The sequence below is a fragment of the Mytilus californianus genome, unplaced genomic scaffold, assembly GCF_021869535.1.
Source record: "Mytilus californianus isolate M0D057914Y unplaced genomic scaffold, xbMytCali1.0.p SCAF_7, whole genome shotgun sequence".
NCBI lineage: Eukaryota > Metazoa > Mollusca > Bivalvia > Mytilida > Mytilidae > Mytilus > Mytilus californianus.
In genome coordinates, this window is record NW_026262723.1 from 84,005,730 (window position 1) to 84,022,629 (window position 16,900).

The following is a 16,900-nucleotide window of genomic DNA, read 5'->3' on the forward strand; positions in this document are numbered from 1 at the left end:
CTGTCAGACTGAATTATAGACCTTCTTAACACAAAATTGTTCATATTTTGAGTTAGAGCCGATACACTGTAAAAATCTTTTTTTTTTTTTTTGATAAAGCAGGTACGATTGTTTTTAATTTGCGTTTTTTGTCTAAAAAGAAATGCACTACGAAATAACTGTGTTCTCGGGCCTACTAGAACATAGTTACCTATTGGTGGGTCTGCTTTGCAATAACCATCGTATGGAGCACTGTTTGTGAAAAATGTCGATGATGCTTCTCCAACCCCATCACGACCATTACCAGTTACAAAAACTGTCAATTTATAATCACGCTCTACTTGTAGTTTGTTGTCATTGATTGCAAAACTTTTGCTTGTAGGCCCTGAAATATATTTTCATAATAAATTGGAAATAAACAGAAGTATAGCATAAAATAGTGTGAGCTGTTACTCACTGATTTTATCCCGTTTAATGTTGTTGGTAACAATGTAAATGCGGCGAAAATTTCATAAAAGGCATGACAATTTGAAGATATAAGCTTTTGGCAAACAGGAACTGGAATATTGAAGTAACTGTAAACGTATCCACGGGTTTCGCTAAACGAGACGAAGGTTGGTCAAATCCCCTGCCCCCTGTTGTGTAGATTTGAGGCAAACCAAAGAGTAAAACAGTTAAATGAATTGAAAACGTGTCAGGTGGTAAGGAGTTACGAGATAAAGGTCGGTGCCATATATATATTTATATTCATAGTTAAATCAGAATAGATTGATATGATTCATTTTACATCATAATCATACTGATGAAGAATATCTGCTATCCAAAATATTTATAGATACTTACATTTAATGTTTCATATTGATGTTGTTTTGTACACTTTTTATGTGTTTATAAATATATATATATATATAGAAGATATGACTTTTACTTGATTCGCTCGAACCCCATATTATTCTATATTTTCTATTATATTGAGCATACTTATATCGCTGACTTCAGTTAAATCCGATATAAGTATCCAGTCACCATTTAAGTCTTTGTAATACATCTTCCATTGATAAGACAGAACATCGTTTGGTGTACAGTCTTTACAATCTACATACCACATAGATTTCACCATTACAGCATATTTCGCCATGCAGTTGATTGTGCACCTTTAAAAGAAATTTCAGTTATATTGCATTTTGTTCTCATTTTATGCTATTAAATGTCATTTTTGCCATTGCGACAAAAACATTGGCATAATTATATGACACAGAATTCTTCCATGAATAAACATTTTTTCATTTTCATTTTCGATTATTTCAACTGCAATTTCAATTAGAACAATATCTTTCATCACATTATTTATTGTATAATTTAATAAAAAAATATATAAACAAACACAATCCTTAAATCTTACACAATAGAAACAATTGGGGGCGATCCAGGAACAGCCAATATCAGCTGAGTAAACGGTGTTATTAAGTTATCAACTGAAACATTCACTGATACTGCGTAACCTTGGTATGATGCGTTCAGCATCTTCAATACTGTTTTTCCACGTGGAAACGTTGTGTTGAGTAACTCGTTACAGTCGAGAAATGATTGCAAATTATTCTCGTAGTCCTTTGACAGGTCTGCCAAACTGTTTGCTGCAGCTAACCTAAAAAATTGTATAAAATAAAAATAAATTCAGATACATTCATGAAACACCGACCAAAGAAATAAATATAAAAGAAAGTGTTATGCAATAAGAAAATTGTAGAAAGGTAGCCCAGCTTATGCTAGACACACACGGTCTCATTTTTTTTTTAAACCCTTAATATTTCGATTTTACCTTTGTGTGTTTTCCAGTGCTTATTTAGTTTAAGTTGATGTCGGTGATTTAACTTCATATCAAACCATTAACAAATGATTTATGTTTTTCAAACCCAACCAAAGTATTTGTATTAATGGACTCCCATGAATACTGGAGTTCTTGGTTCTATACATTCTGTACTAAACAAAAAATCAAAAAAATCAATCTTTAATGGGGGGCCCCTTTAATAATGTGTCGAATTATTTTAGATAGTGTTAACCTCTTAGTATCAACTTGAAAGCATTAACAATAATTACATTTTACATGACCAATCAAATGCCAGGTTGTCGTTTCCCTCGTATCCTTGCTCCAGGTCATACGAGTGTGTCAAAGCATCTATATTAACAATAGGTGTTATTAATGCGGCTTGCCGTTGAGATCCACCATCGATATATGCAAATGGAGGCGGTTTTATAAACCGTACAAATGTTGGTTCAAATACATATGTTTCTGGTAGACTGACGTTTAAAGTAACTTTGTATAAACCCTCGCTGACACCTCCTCTAGAGAACCTCAATGAACCTTTTGGTGGCTCGGAAGAGTTATAACTGATCAAGACTTCCGTTTCATTTACAATTTTGTATATTTTCCATTTATATCCGACATCCTTATCTGCACATTTCACAGGCATTCTGCTCGATAGATCTACATCTTCTGATGTAATAAGCTTCAATGGGTTTGATGTATTAGAATATTGCCTGTCAAATATTCCGGTCAAGGGGAAGCATTCATTTACAACAGTTAAAGTTGTGATGTTTTCGTTGCGATCATATTGGTTAAAGCAGGTAAAATTTGCTATAGGGTAGCCCAGAGTAAAGTAGGTAAAATGATAAATCAAAGGATTTTCATTAGTTATATCTTGTGTTTTTTCTTTTGGTACTACATCGATTTTATCGCCAAAATCGAATCTGCACTTTACATTCGGTAGATCGGCCGCTAAAGGATGCTTAGATACAATAACTGTTATTTCTCCTGGAGGTAGATCTACAGTTGTATTAAAATCTATCATGATCACGGATAGGTTATAATCTGTATTGAGAGGTCCTTCAAGGTAAACTATCTCAGTAAAATCGGAAAAAGTAGCTATCACTTGTGGATGATATTTTCCAAAATCTTTATAAACATGTGATTTTAAAATTGGGGAACTTGAACTTGATAAGTTATATTTATTGCTGTCGTTGGTAAGAAGTTGGTATGAACCACCACTTGGCGGTCCAGAAATGTTAAAAACAAACGGGAGATGACCAACACTTCCTATATATTTGTCGACAGTAAAATCTATCCTTCCAATCTTAATCGGTAAATTGACTGTGGTTTTTGATGTCGTGTCAGATATAGTAACAACCACTAAAAACTGTCCTCTTTTTGTAAAGTTGTGCTGAACGTTAAAATCAACAATATCTGATAAAGTTGTTCCATCACCAAAGTCAAACTCTAACGAAACATTTATCGGAAATCTGGTGCAGTTAAATAATATTATGTTGAACTGGATGTCCTCAAAAAAATCAGTTAATTCATTATCTCTATTCAAAGACATATTCACATTAAGTTCAGTAGGATATGAGAAACCAAAATCATTGAGTGTGACTGTTTTCATTTCAAGTTGAGTCAGAACAGTAAATTGACTAACTACATTTATGCACGTTACGTTTACATTTTTATTACCCTCTGTCGTATATGTATAAGACATTTTGAAAGGCTGCATGTATGCGATGTAAACACTTTTTTCTATATATACTTCGTTATTTTCGAAAGAAAAAGAACAAGTAACATTTGTCGGTGGTTCTGCATTTGAAACTTGTGAAATTTCGAATCCGATTATTCCGTCTGGTATAGGATATTGTTGAAACGGTAAAGCCGGAGGGGAAATAATAAGCTCTGTTATAGGATATTGGATTGTTATATTTAGTTTACAGTCTTTTGTCTGCTCTGGGTTTATGGCATGTAAAGTGATTTCATACACGCCAGGAGAAGAATAACTATGTGTCCACGGAGTACTGTCAAATGCATTATATTGGACACCCGAGTCGCTTTTCAGTTCGTTGTCGTCACCATATGAGATAGAAAATTCAAAACCATTCGGTGGATAGTTCTGGAATTGAAAACTAACATCCGTACCAGGATGTGCGAATTTCGCTACATCAAGAGATAATTGAGAGATGTCATCCCACACGTTTACTGTAATATTACTGAAACTATGGGAACTTACTTTAGAGCTTATATTCCCCTTTACAACGAATTCTCCCTGCTGCGAATACAAGTGGGAAAAGGTTTTCCCTGGTGTCACCATTGTATTTGTTATATCATATACATTCGAAGTTTCAGACGTTCCATCACCAAAATCTATAACAAGTGTGAGATTTCCCATTGGTTGTCGATCTGTTGAGTCTAGTTTCAAAATGAATTCTGAACTTCTTGTTGTATTAACTGCGCCAATGACATGAGAAAAACTGAACCCTGTGACCTCTTTCAGGACAGTCACAATTATATCAGTAAGAATTCCATAGCTAACTTCATTTCTAGCAACTAAAGTTATATTGAATGTGCCATTTGTAGAATAAGTGTAGTTAGTTGTACACTCGCGTACTGTATGTTGACATAATTTATAAGCAGAATCGTCGTCATTCATTATCCATTCGAATCCAACATTACTACCGGATGACAATATAGCGGTCATTTCCAATATTGAATTAAGGAGTACTTCTGAAGGTGTATTCACCTAGAAAAAAATGTATATGTTTAAAATCTGTTGACTACAATCAAACAATACAGAAACGTTCAGCACACCAGAACCAAATTAACGTGCTCGAATTGCCTTTCTTGAGTAACCTTCATCAGAGATTCACAGAGTCAAGAGGTTAGAAAGGCAAAAGATCTACCGGTAAACATATCGCAAAACCAATACAAGTAAAGGGACCAAAGCAGAAACCCTTTCTCAATATAGCAAAAACTGATTATTGCGCAAGACTTTGAATAAAAGGAGTTACACGTCAATGAGGTAGCAACACAGCGATACTAATAATAAAAAAACATCTAGAGGTCAACATAACTGTATGTGTGGACTCACATTTAAGGAGATGCATGCACAGCAGGAGACGTTTTCCCTATCGACGCACCCGATCTCGATCCTTTCGGAGTTCATGCGATTCCCTCAGTTTTTTTTACATAGATTTCATTTAGATCTCAACCCCCTTTTTAATCTCAACCAGTTGCCTTGCATATGTTACACAACAGATAATAAAACAAAAATCTATACAGGAAATACACGTTCTTCTATAGTAACGTAAATAGATAACAACAAACCAAACATAAAACACAAAAATACAGTGTCAAAGATACCCAGCAGTAAATAAAAAAGCACTCTCAAGGACTAAAATTTTCTAATATGAATAACGGTTTCCATCATTGCAGTAACGGTAGCTGTTTTCTTTCCAGTGGTAATCGTGTTGTCTAAGAAATCTATCATTAATGCCAACTAAAATCTCGTATTAACCTTTTTATCTGAATCTTTACATTGATACAGACAATACGAGATTTTAGTTGTTATATGGTAAATCACCACCACCATATTAGTAAGAAAGAATATTCCATAGCTGATCATAGACTTATTTGATACTCACAGAGGTAAGGACAATGGGTTCCTCATAAAACAAAGCCATGTCTTCATGATGAGTTCCTTTACTGTTTGAAATAATTAGTTGTACGTGGTATACACCAAATTCCTTTGTGTTGGTATTACTAGACGTGATATTGAATGATCCAACATGGTTGACATTATCAGATGTCACAGGCACTGTGATATTGTTGTCGTCAATAATTACAACCGATGCAGAGATATCTGGACCTCCAGTCCATTCAAATGATGAATATGTCATGCTATGGTCATTTCGAAATAATACCTCTGCAGATGTACCTATTCTTAATCCTGAAAAAACCAATGTTTGTCTTAGAGACAACTAGTACGTGAACAGAAAAGCAGCCATGATGCAAAATACACAATAAATACATATTTTAAAGAAATACACTCTATTTCTTTTCTTAAGAATAATTGGTAGGAAAAGGTTGAATGATAAACTGATAGTTTCCCGGGGTTTGCTTACATATATTTATGTTATAATAATTGTTAAAATAATCAAGGGGTTTCACTTCTGAACATCATATGTAAAAGATAAAGTTTCCAAGTATGCGATACCATAGTTTCCAAGATTTTATTATCTTTTTTATGTTAAAAGTTATGTTTCATTTTAACTTTAGTTCAAATGAGATGTAAACTATTCACTTAATCTTGATATAGCTTAGTGCAAAATATAGGTAGTGTTACTCATAAGGTCTTTTCAAACTACATGGAAAATTTGGTGCTCTCAATTGTTGAATATGGTGCTGGTGTCTGGGGTTGCAAAAATGTTTCTTTTATTGATACCATACATAATAGAACTTACAATTTTTTTTTTTAGTTAGCATATACACTCCTAATGCTGCAGTTACAGGGGTTATGGGGTTGGTATCTATCTTTCAAAAACAATGACAATGTTTAATTCGACTTGTTTGCCGTTTGAACAATATGAGTTCTCATCGGTTAAACAGAAAAGTTTTCACATTGAGTCGAAAACACAGATGTATAAAATTGGAATTTTTATGAAAGGAAAACATTTTCTGAGTACGATGTATAATATTTGTGTAACATTACAGAATGTATGGATAGTACTTAATTTGTTATTATTAGTATGTCTACAATGTTCAGTAAATATGTTGATCAGTTGTAATGTAATTTACAATCAGAAAGGGCTCTGTCTCGTAAAGGGGACAATAAACATATGATTTATTCAAGAACAGTTTTGAAACTGAAACGTATTACAAAGTTCAAATGCCATTTCCACAAAGGAGTGTTTTGCTTAATTTCGATGTGGATTGGCACCATTTAAAATCGAAACAGCGAGATTGGAAAATTTACTTTCAAAATGTCGAGTCTGTCATAATTTTAGGATACATCAGAAGATGAAGCTCATATAATTTTATTGTGTCCTTTATATAATGATTTGAGGAAAAACATATTTGATGAAGCAAAACGTTTTAATAGTGATTTTATATCTTCAAATTGATTTTATTTACAGATATTGACATGATTCGTAGCTGTGGCATAGCCTGTTATCTTATTCTAAATAGACGTAAAACGTTTTACACTGTATATAATGTACCTATAAATATGTTTTATAATAAACGATTTTTCTACAATATTTTAATGTCATAGTCTCTTATAATTCTGTACTGAATGGCTCTCTTTTTTATATCTATATTTTACACTTATTTAGTATTAATGAGAGATGAATGACACTTTAATAGAATATTGAAATATTGAAAAATTGCATGGTGTATTGTATTGAATAACGGACAGGAATATCATTACCAATCATTTATTTATCGATTTGTGAAGATCAAAACTACAAAGTATTACTACAAACTATTAAATTAAAAATGTATTATTGTTGAGCTAGGATATTCGATTCTGTAATTTGTTATTCATTAATCCATATAAGTTTGAAAAAAGTAAATTTCGAGAAGGCCAGGTCAAATGCTACAAAACAACACAATATAACGAGAAAATAAACTAGTCGTTTAAATAGGCAAATGTTCAGACCATTTTTAAAGCATTAAAAATACACGAATCAAGACATGCATTTAATATAAACGAATCTAGATCTAAAAAACGATTACGTGGTAATATGTGCAGGGCAACCAAGGCAACATGATCAAAATTGCAAGCAGCTGTACGACTAAATAGTCATCTTACTGGCTGGTTCGCAGTAGAGACGGGTGTAGGACAAGGGGATAATCTTGCTCCTACATTTTAACAATGACTTATTTCCAGAAATTAATCGTCTAGGCTTAGGGAGTAATATTGGGAATAATTGTATGAGTTGCCTACTCTATGCGGACGATATAGTTCTTCTATCGGATAGCTGCGAAGGACTGCAAACACAGATAAACTGCGTAAGTGAATGGAGTAAAACATGGAACCTAAAAGTCAATACGGATAAGACTGAAGTTTTGTATGTGCGAAAAGTTCCCAAAGCAGAAAGTGAATACAGATTCGACTTTGATGAGATGGTCCTTGAAGTTGTTCCAAAATACAGATACAGAGAATTAGTAATAACACAGTACCTAGACTTCAAAGAATCAGTTGATGAACTTGTATCAACAGGGAGCAGGTCATTTACCTCGAAATACTATGAAATGAACGATATGGACAATATGCTACTTATTAGAAAGAGTTTTGTTCCACTGTTTCTTCGATAATAGAATACACATTCGGTGTAAAGGGTTGTAAATTAGAGAGGCTTCAATATCGGGCGATACGAACTTTTCTTGTTGTTGGTATGGCATCTACCCTACCGGTTATAACGGGAGAAATAGGGTGGTATCCGGTTTTTCGTAGCACATAATGTATTTCAATGGGAGCAAGAGATATTTAGCCTGGTTCAACCATGCAAAAACACGTATAGAATCCTGTGGACTAAACTATATAATACCTCCGAAAACGCAAACAGTTTTTCAATCCCTCATGTGTTGGACACTGTGAAAAACTCTTTTAAAGAACGTCATAACTTGTCGTGAATTGACAGTGTTCAAAATATGCCAAAACTCAGAACATACAAATATATAAAATCACAATTTATAACGGAGGAATATCTGAAGTAATGTCTCAACAGAAATCAAAGATCAGCCTTGTCGAAAATGCGACGTGGAACGTTCCCTCTAGAACTTGGAAAGGGGAGTATCAGAAATATTCCCGTTGAACAAAGACTATGCAAAATGTGTGACAGTGGCGAAGTAGAAGATGAGCTCCATTTCATGATTAATTGAACATTATATAACAACATTCGTAACGAACTCCTTCGAAAGCTTCAAACTTTACATGACTATGACTTCCCTAACCTTTCATCAATGTATAAATTGAAAGAACTCATAAATAGTACTAAGAGTAAAACTGTGGCACAATTTATTATTGACTGTTCAATTTTGAAAAATCAATCAACATAGTGTGTATAAACTACCAAACCAATCTTATAACATCTGTCTGTAAATGCGTTTACCTTTTCTTTCATTTTAGTATCAAGCTTAAATTTCGATTCAAAAATCATTTTCATTTTTCAGAATAAACTATTATTATAAGCCTATTTGTCTGACTGATTATTTTGTATTATAAAACATGTATTTATTTGTTTATTCAGGTTGCATACACTATTAAACCACTGTATGCTAAATTTGATAGCTTAATCAATATTTGATTGGTTGAGACCATTCCACGTGACATTGAACAAAACTTCATATTACCCTCTGAACATCGGGACTACCTAGTGCAAAGGTACGCGCGGTTAATGTAATTAACGTTTCGGACATTTTTAATTGCGATAGTAAAGTCATTATCGCGTTCAAAATTATTTCAGACATAAAATCAAAACAAAAATAATAAATAATTTTAAAGTTTTGGTCGGTACTGTGTATCAATGTTTTTAAATTATGTCTTGTTTATTATGAAACCAAGCGTATTAGAAAACAGTATGTAAATTAATATTTAATGTTCAGGTACTTAGAAGTAAACGTAGTATAGGCAGTGAAATAAAAAAAATCATTTCCATTGGATTTATAGGGAGATATAAAGATTTCTTCACCCTCGAAAGTCATATTTCCCTCGGGCGAGGCCCTCGGGAAATATGAATTTTCTTGGGTGAACAAATCTTCATATCTCACTCAGGCACGGGAAATTAATGTTTATTATAAATAAATAATTCTTCTTCTTCTATAAACCAAACGACTAGAGATTCCTGGCTCCAATGAATGATATAAATAATACAGCTTACTTACTAGGCATATGTCGTTTAATAGGGTAAAGTAACGGTGTTATGAAAGTTATTAACACAGAGTAGTTTTCTTAATATTTTTCCTTTGAAGAGTGGCAAATTAAGTTATATTTATATTTAGGGAATTTGGTTTTGATCTTTTATAGTCTGTGTTATATCTTAAAGTCAACTTTTTTGAAATGGGGCGCTTCAGAGCTTCCCATATTTTTCAGGACTAAACGTTAATTTCTGAAAATCGTTTGTCCGCTTTTGTTTCGATGGGTTGTTGCCTCGTATATCCTTTAATTTGTACACAAATAACACAAAAAGTTTGACTTTGATATAAAAACTAATTATAAAAATTATAAAAAATGACATGATTGTTCTTATTATTCTTTCTGTGTTGTCTGTTTAGGGAAATAGTTGAAAATGTATTTGCAAGCTGAGAGAAAAAAGGAAAACTTTGGGATATTTTATATGTAAATGTCAGAAATCATTGAGATTGTTGACAAAAACCTTCATTCCAGACAATTAATAGATTTAATTAGTTATACGGATAACAATTATATTCGAAACCAATTATGGAATACTATTCGTGTTATTACACAAATCAATATAATATCATTTAACACTAAGTATTTTTAAACAAAATTTGATATAATATGCCAGTATTGTCAATAATTAGTAAATAATTAAATATAGTTTTGTCAGGGACTTCGCATCAAACATTTAAAAAAAAAATAAAGAGATGTGGTATGATTGCCAGACTTTGAGACAACTATACCACCAGAAACCAAAGGACGAGGATGTAAACAACTTAAAAAGGTCACCGTATCCATCTCTCATTCGGTTTATCGAGGAAACGTTCATCTAAGTTTTTATGAAGTAATAATTCCTCAGTGGCATTTGTAAGAATTTGCTACAAGTTTTGTAGATTTTTTCATATTGAAATCATTTTGTAAATAGTATTGGGTATCTACCAAAATTGTTCAGCATTGCACATGAACTATGCATGCAGTGGTAGGCACAAAAATGAAGGTGTTTAAGATATGATTAAAACTGTAGGCAACAAGAGATTCATTCAAAACTTCATCACTATCCTGAAGAAAATGTACATGTACGATAAGGATAAAAAAAGCGAAATTAAAAGGTGGCATTTACATTAAAAACTGACCAAGAGTAATGTTATTATAAACATAGTAACTATTTGGAAAGAATGCACAACACTATTTGAGAAAAAAAAAAAAAAAAATAAAATTAAGAATTAACTATTCACTAATGAATAATATACCTTTAAATCAGTCAGTTGACAATTTGTAACCATCAAACTTTCGTAAATTTATTTTTTCTTTACGTTTTAAGAGATTAAATCAGCAGAACTTATATGAACAGAAGCGGTAAATTGCGCATAGGCCAATAACTCTACAGGTATGTGCGCGTAGCAAAAATAACACTTAGAATATGGAACCTTTTGTCGATTTATAGACATTGCCACACGATTCAGATGAAGTTTTGATTTAAATATATTCTAAAAACTAAAATCCTATGAAACACAAAACATGCAACAAAAGTAGCATTATTTCATATTTAGTGCAATACCAATAAATACAGTTGTGATTTTTATGAAAAGTTATATCAAATCAGAATTATACAATCTTGAAAAAGTTAATTCTCTTTGGGTCCTGTGGACCTCGGTATATTCTCAAGGTAAATTCCAAAAAGTCTATATTAAAATAAACTAGTCCCTTTAATTTTGAATTGTATTCACAAACAGTGCCAACATTGAAGCAATAAAGAAATGGTGGTAAAGAGGAGTATACTACTTTGTTTTTCTTATTAGCCTGTACAGATATTGGACAGGTCCATACCTGACTCTATTGCTATTAGTTTACCTAGAGATATCATCTAATACAAAATCAATGCATGCAACACCAAGGTACATGTAAGCCACTATATCAAAATTCAGTTTAATTGTATTAAGCGCTAGTTCATAATTTATATATACCCATTTTAAAAGTCATATGTGTTCGGAACATTTGATCTACTGATGTTCTGAAGCCTGTGACGCAACTTTTACTCCCAACGGACTGCGCAATAAAAGGATACTCATCAACGGACTTTTTTTTTTTTATTAATATGCAAATTCTAAAAAAACTACACGTGTTAAAAAAATAATAATTTAAAAGCAAATGGTACTTTCGGAAATTGTTTCAATTAGTTATTTATGTATCAATGGACTTAAATTTTCCCCTGTCTATTATAGTTTGAAGAATGTTATTCAAACTGCTACTTAGAAAAAGTGTTTAGTACATAAACACTCTAAAAGGGTACGAACCCTTTTAATAGGTAAAATTGAGCAAACTTTAAAGCATGTACAGATAAAATAGAATCTCTCAAGCTGCATCTGAAATAAAAGTATAAGCTTGATCATTCCATCAATATTAGTCATAAATTATAAATGACTAACGCATTCAGTAAAACTTAGTCTTAGTTTGATATGATCTATCTCCTAATTCCCTATACAGATATCTATCTGATTATAGATAATAGCCAGTGTAAATACACAAATTAAATACTGAGATTGTTTGAATTGAAATTAACATTGAACAACTATCCCTTGATACTTTATTTAGTAAATAAAGACAGAAGGGATTGTTCAAACTGCAGACAATTATCCACCAAAGTTCAAATAAAGTGGATGTAAGCAATAATAGGCAACCGTACGGCCTTCAACAATGAGAAAAAACCCATACCGTATAGTACCGTATAGTAGGCTATAAATGGCCCCGATATGAAAAATATGAAACAATTAAATTGAGAAAACTATAACGGCCTAATTTACTACAAAACAATTAACGAAAAACAAATATGACAGATATAAACAAACGACAACCACTGAACTACAGGCTCCTGACTTGGGACAGGCACATACAGATTGTGGTGGAGTTAAACATGTTTGTGAGCGCTCAACCCTCCCCTAACCTCACAGTGGTGAAACAGCACAAGATAAGAACAAACTATACAAATCAGTTGGAAAAGGCATAACTCATCAGATGGAATCAGAAAAACATTAAACACAGACTGGACGTGGCAGGGTATTTATCTAGCCTTCATCCCTAACAACAAAAAGGACACTAAGTACAGATCTGAGAGTACTCGCAGATACTGACAGCTAGTTCAAGGCCAATAACTAATAAAAAAAGCATGTATCTAAGACTAAAATATCAATCAGCACACATCTTACATCCAATGGATTTATCTCATCACACCTCCAGTAAGTATATCTAGCATATTTACCTTTCTCGTTTGAGAAAAAGGCTTTATATGAGTTGCAGCAAATAAATTTGCAATTAGATTTATCGAACGACAATTTCATTAATTAGGAACACTTTTGCTTGATAGGATTATGTGAAAGTGTAGTGTAAAGAGTGAAAAGTCAAAACCGTCAACCGAATCAAAAGGACCACCTAAAGCCCGTAATTTATCTAAAACATCCAAAGAATGTTTTACACTCCAAAAAAGGTTAAAATCACTATTTTCATATGTTTTATTAAAAAAATTAATGATCATGTCTTTGATAGTAGTTAAGGAACTCGCTAAAAGCACTGAAATTCTAGTAGTATAACACTTAATAAAGGTCGAGATGAAACGATATTTTACGGGTTTTTTTTGTGTGTAGTTTAGGTAACCAATACATAGTGGTGACCTTCAAATGTTCAGAAGAGGCTTTAAGCTGTGCTGTGGTTGTGACATGATTATTTACTATATGACTCTCAGTGAAGCGTACGGCCTTGAATGTAGTTGAATGTATTATTTCATTCGTAAGGACTTCCGTGTAGTATTTACGTCATACCACCACCACATTGTTGGCTGCTTTGTCGGCCGGTACGAACACAAAAGGCTTTGCGAGTACTTGAATTTTGTTTTTTAATCCTAGAAATGGGCGTCTTAGTTATTCTTTTATTTATTTCTTAATCATTTTCGAAATGTGTATGCGAATATCAACAATATTTAAACATTTATTCAAATAGGAATCAAGTGACTTTTTGTCAGATTTATCCCGTTTACACCATAGGATGAAAGAGCATCATTAATAACCTGACGACACTCTTCCCAATTTATTTTCAACGGTGGACGATATTTTGGTCCTTTTTCAGAAGTTTATAACCTCTCGGTCTTGGACGATATTGAGGTCCTCTGTAATTACATGGCCATAGGGATCATAACTAAACTTTGATGTTTCACAGTCTCATGTGGAAGGAGCATTATTTACTATACTGACGTCTGATGTAACTGACGTATAATTAGAAATTAAACTTCTACTGGTTTTTATTTACGAATAAGAAATTATAGGTGGCTCTATCATGCTATCACAATATGGAGGTATAAAGTTTTGAACGACAGAGTCATGTAAAATACTAGACAAACGAATAAAATTAATATCTCTATTAATGTATTTTATTTTTATGAAAAAACTTTTTATGATGTTCACTCAAAATCTTAATTTTTTTTAAAAATACACTAGCATTCGAATACTAAATCTAAATGCTAAAATACGTGTTTCGGTACTTATACATCCTTGGTGTTCAAATATTTTGTTTTGAAAAAAGTAAAATCACAAAAATACGGAACTCCGAGGAAAATTCAAAAAGGAAAGTCCCCAATCAAATTGCAAAATCAAAAAAACAAACACATCAAACGAATGGATAACAACTGTCATATTCCTGACTTGGTACAGGCATTTTCTTATGTAGAAAATGGTGGATTGAACCTGGTTTTATAGCTAGCTAAACCTCTCACTTGTATGACAGTCGCATCAAATTCCATTATATTGACAACGATGCGTGAACAAAACAAACAGACACAATAGGTAAAAATGTCAAAAATAGGGGTACAGCAGTCAACATTGTGTTATCATCTTAATCACTATAAAAACAAACAAATGTAACGAAGAAGCACAAAAAGGCATACATCAAATTTAAAATCCTCATTTTGCTTATATTATACGATTTTTTTTTATCTATGTAAAATCCACCCATAAAGGATGGAAGGTTTTAAGTACTGGCGTAAAATTGCGCGTTTGAAATTCGCACATGTAGACATAAAATAATTTTGTCGTACAAAGTAACAGGGGATACATAAATACAGAGTCACGTAAAATGGATATAACAAAAAAACAGACTTAACAGTAAAAGTAATGTTAATAAATAAAATAAAATAATTGTGTGGTACAAAGTATGACGATATACATAAGTACAGAGTCATGTCAAATGTATATCACAAAAAAACCAGACTCAACAGTAAAAGTAATATTAATAAATAAAATAATTTTGTCGTTCAAAGTATGACGGGATACATAAGCACAGAGTCACGTCAAATGGATATCTCTGAGCGACCCTGATGAATGGCAATCACGAAAAGCGCCTCGTACACATACAATGTATAAAGTGTTATTTTCATTTTAAAGAGTTAAATAATAGTCTCACACAAATTATCAACAATTTCGCCTATTTCAATTAGATATAAATGTTTTTTTTCCCAACGCTGCATATTAACTTTTTGAAGACATTATTGAAAATTTAACATAGTTTTGTAAAGTTTTGCATCGGAGGACGTCTCTAACCAAAATGATTTAACTAAATTAGAAAAAAAATATAAATAAATCTCTACTGTAAAATTTTGCATGGGAGGACGTCTTTAACCAAAATGAATTAACTGAATTAGAAAAAATTTAAAATAAATCTCTTCTTCCAACATAATAGTGGTTTTGTTCTATTGATTACGGGATCAATATTCAAAATTTTCCAAAACCTGTCAAAGTTGATGTTTTGAGTCATCTTTCGTCATTTATAATTCTGTAACATGTTAAAAAATACATTAAAATGTTGTTGAAACCTTAAATATTAAAACAAGATGTAGTGTAATTGCCAATGAGACAACTTTCCTCCACTTGAGTCCAAAATGACGTAGAAGTTAACGACTAAAGGTCATCATACGGCTTTCAACTATACCACATAGTAAGCTTTAAAGGCCCCGACATGACAAATGCAAGCAATTCAAACGAGAAAACTGACAAAAAAACAAATATGATATACAGCTACGAACGACAACCACTGAATTACAGACACCTGACTTGGGGCATGTACATACATAATGTGGCGGGGCTAAGCGTGTTTGCAGGTGCCCACCCCTCCAATAACCTGTGACAGTGGGTAACATTTAAATGGAGTTTATTGTACATTTAAACTATGAATATCAGTTTGCTTTCTTTTTCGCTCCAGTTTAAAACTGATTTTATTTTCTGGTTTTAAATTCATCCGTTTGTTTGTTTCAAACTATCAAAATGATCTTCAACGACATAAGGTTGAAGTTTTAACCTTCAAAGCTTTTCATCATGTTCATAGGGTAAATCATAGTCATTAATAGGTCAACAACTATGAAAAAGCGATAAAAAGTAAACTTGACAAACCTTCTATGACACAGTTTCCATAATCACAACTTGTAACCTCCCAAGCGTCACCTGTACATGTTCCACTAGTACATTGTCTTGTCCTGTTCTGTTCACATATTGTAGAACAAGTTCCATTCACCCATGTACCCCATTCTATGGATAGAAATAACACATATAACCATAAATTGTAGAAATGCATATTTAAACAAGTTCCATTTACCAATGCACTCCATTCTATGGGTAGAAATAACACATATTAACATAAATTGTAGAAATGTATATTAACAAGTTCCATTTACCAATGCACTCCATTCTATGGGTAGAAATAACACATATAACTATAAATTGTAGAAATGCATATTAACAAGTTCCATTTACCTACGCACTCCATTCTATGGGTAGAAATAACACATATAACCATAAATTGTAGAAATGCATATTAACAAGTTCCATTCACCCATGTACCCCATTCTATGGGTAGAAATAACACATATAACCATAAATTGTAGAAATGCATATTAACAAGTTCCATTTACCTACGCACTCCATTCTATGGGTAGAAATAACACATCTAACCATAAATTGTAGAAATGCATATTAACAAGTTCCATTTACCTACGCACTCCATTCTATGGATAGAAATAACACATATAACTACGAATTGTAGAAATGCATATTAACAAGTTCCATTTACCAATGCACTCCATTCTATGGGTAGAAATAACACATATAACCATAAATTGTAGAAATGCATATTAACAAGTTCAATTTACCTACGCACTCCATTCTATG

At 32.4% G+C, this 16,900-nt stretch overlaps 1 protein-coding gene across 2 annotated transcripts in view; it reads right to left on the reverse strand.

The window, feature by feature from the left end:
* LOC127707695 (uncharacterized) overlaps nucleotides 1–16,900 on the reverse strand; it is an 89,734-nt gene that overhangs the window by 34,064 nt on the left and 38,770 nt on the right. For both annotated transcript variants that reach the window (XM_052212358.1, XM_052212357.1), the window contains exons 2-7: nucleotides 16,127–16,261; nucleotides 5,440–5,744; nucleotides 2,077–4,538; nucleotides 1,382–1,624; nucleotides 961–1,133; nucleotides 191–364 (exon numbers count right to left, since the gene is read on the reverse strand). In XM_052212358.1, coding sequence (XP_052068318.1) covers nucleotides 191–364; nucleotides 961–1,133; nucleotides 1,382–1,624; nucleotides 2,077–4,538; nucleotides 5,440–5,744; nucleotides 16,127–16,261 — 3,492 coding nt within the window. The remainder of the gene's footprint in view (nucleotides 1–190; nucleotides 365–960; nucleotides 1,134–1,381; nucleotides 1,625–2,076; nucleotides 4,539–5,439; nucleotides 5,745–16,126; nucleotides 16,262–16,900) is intronic.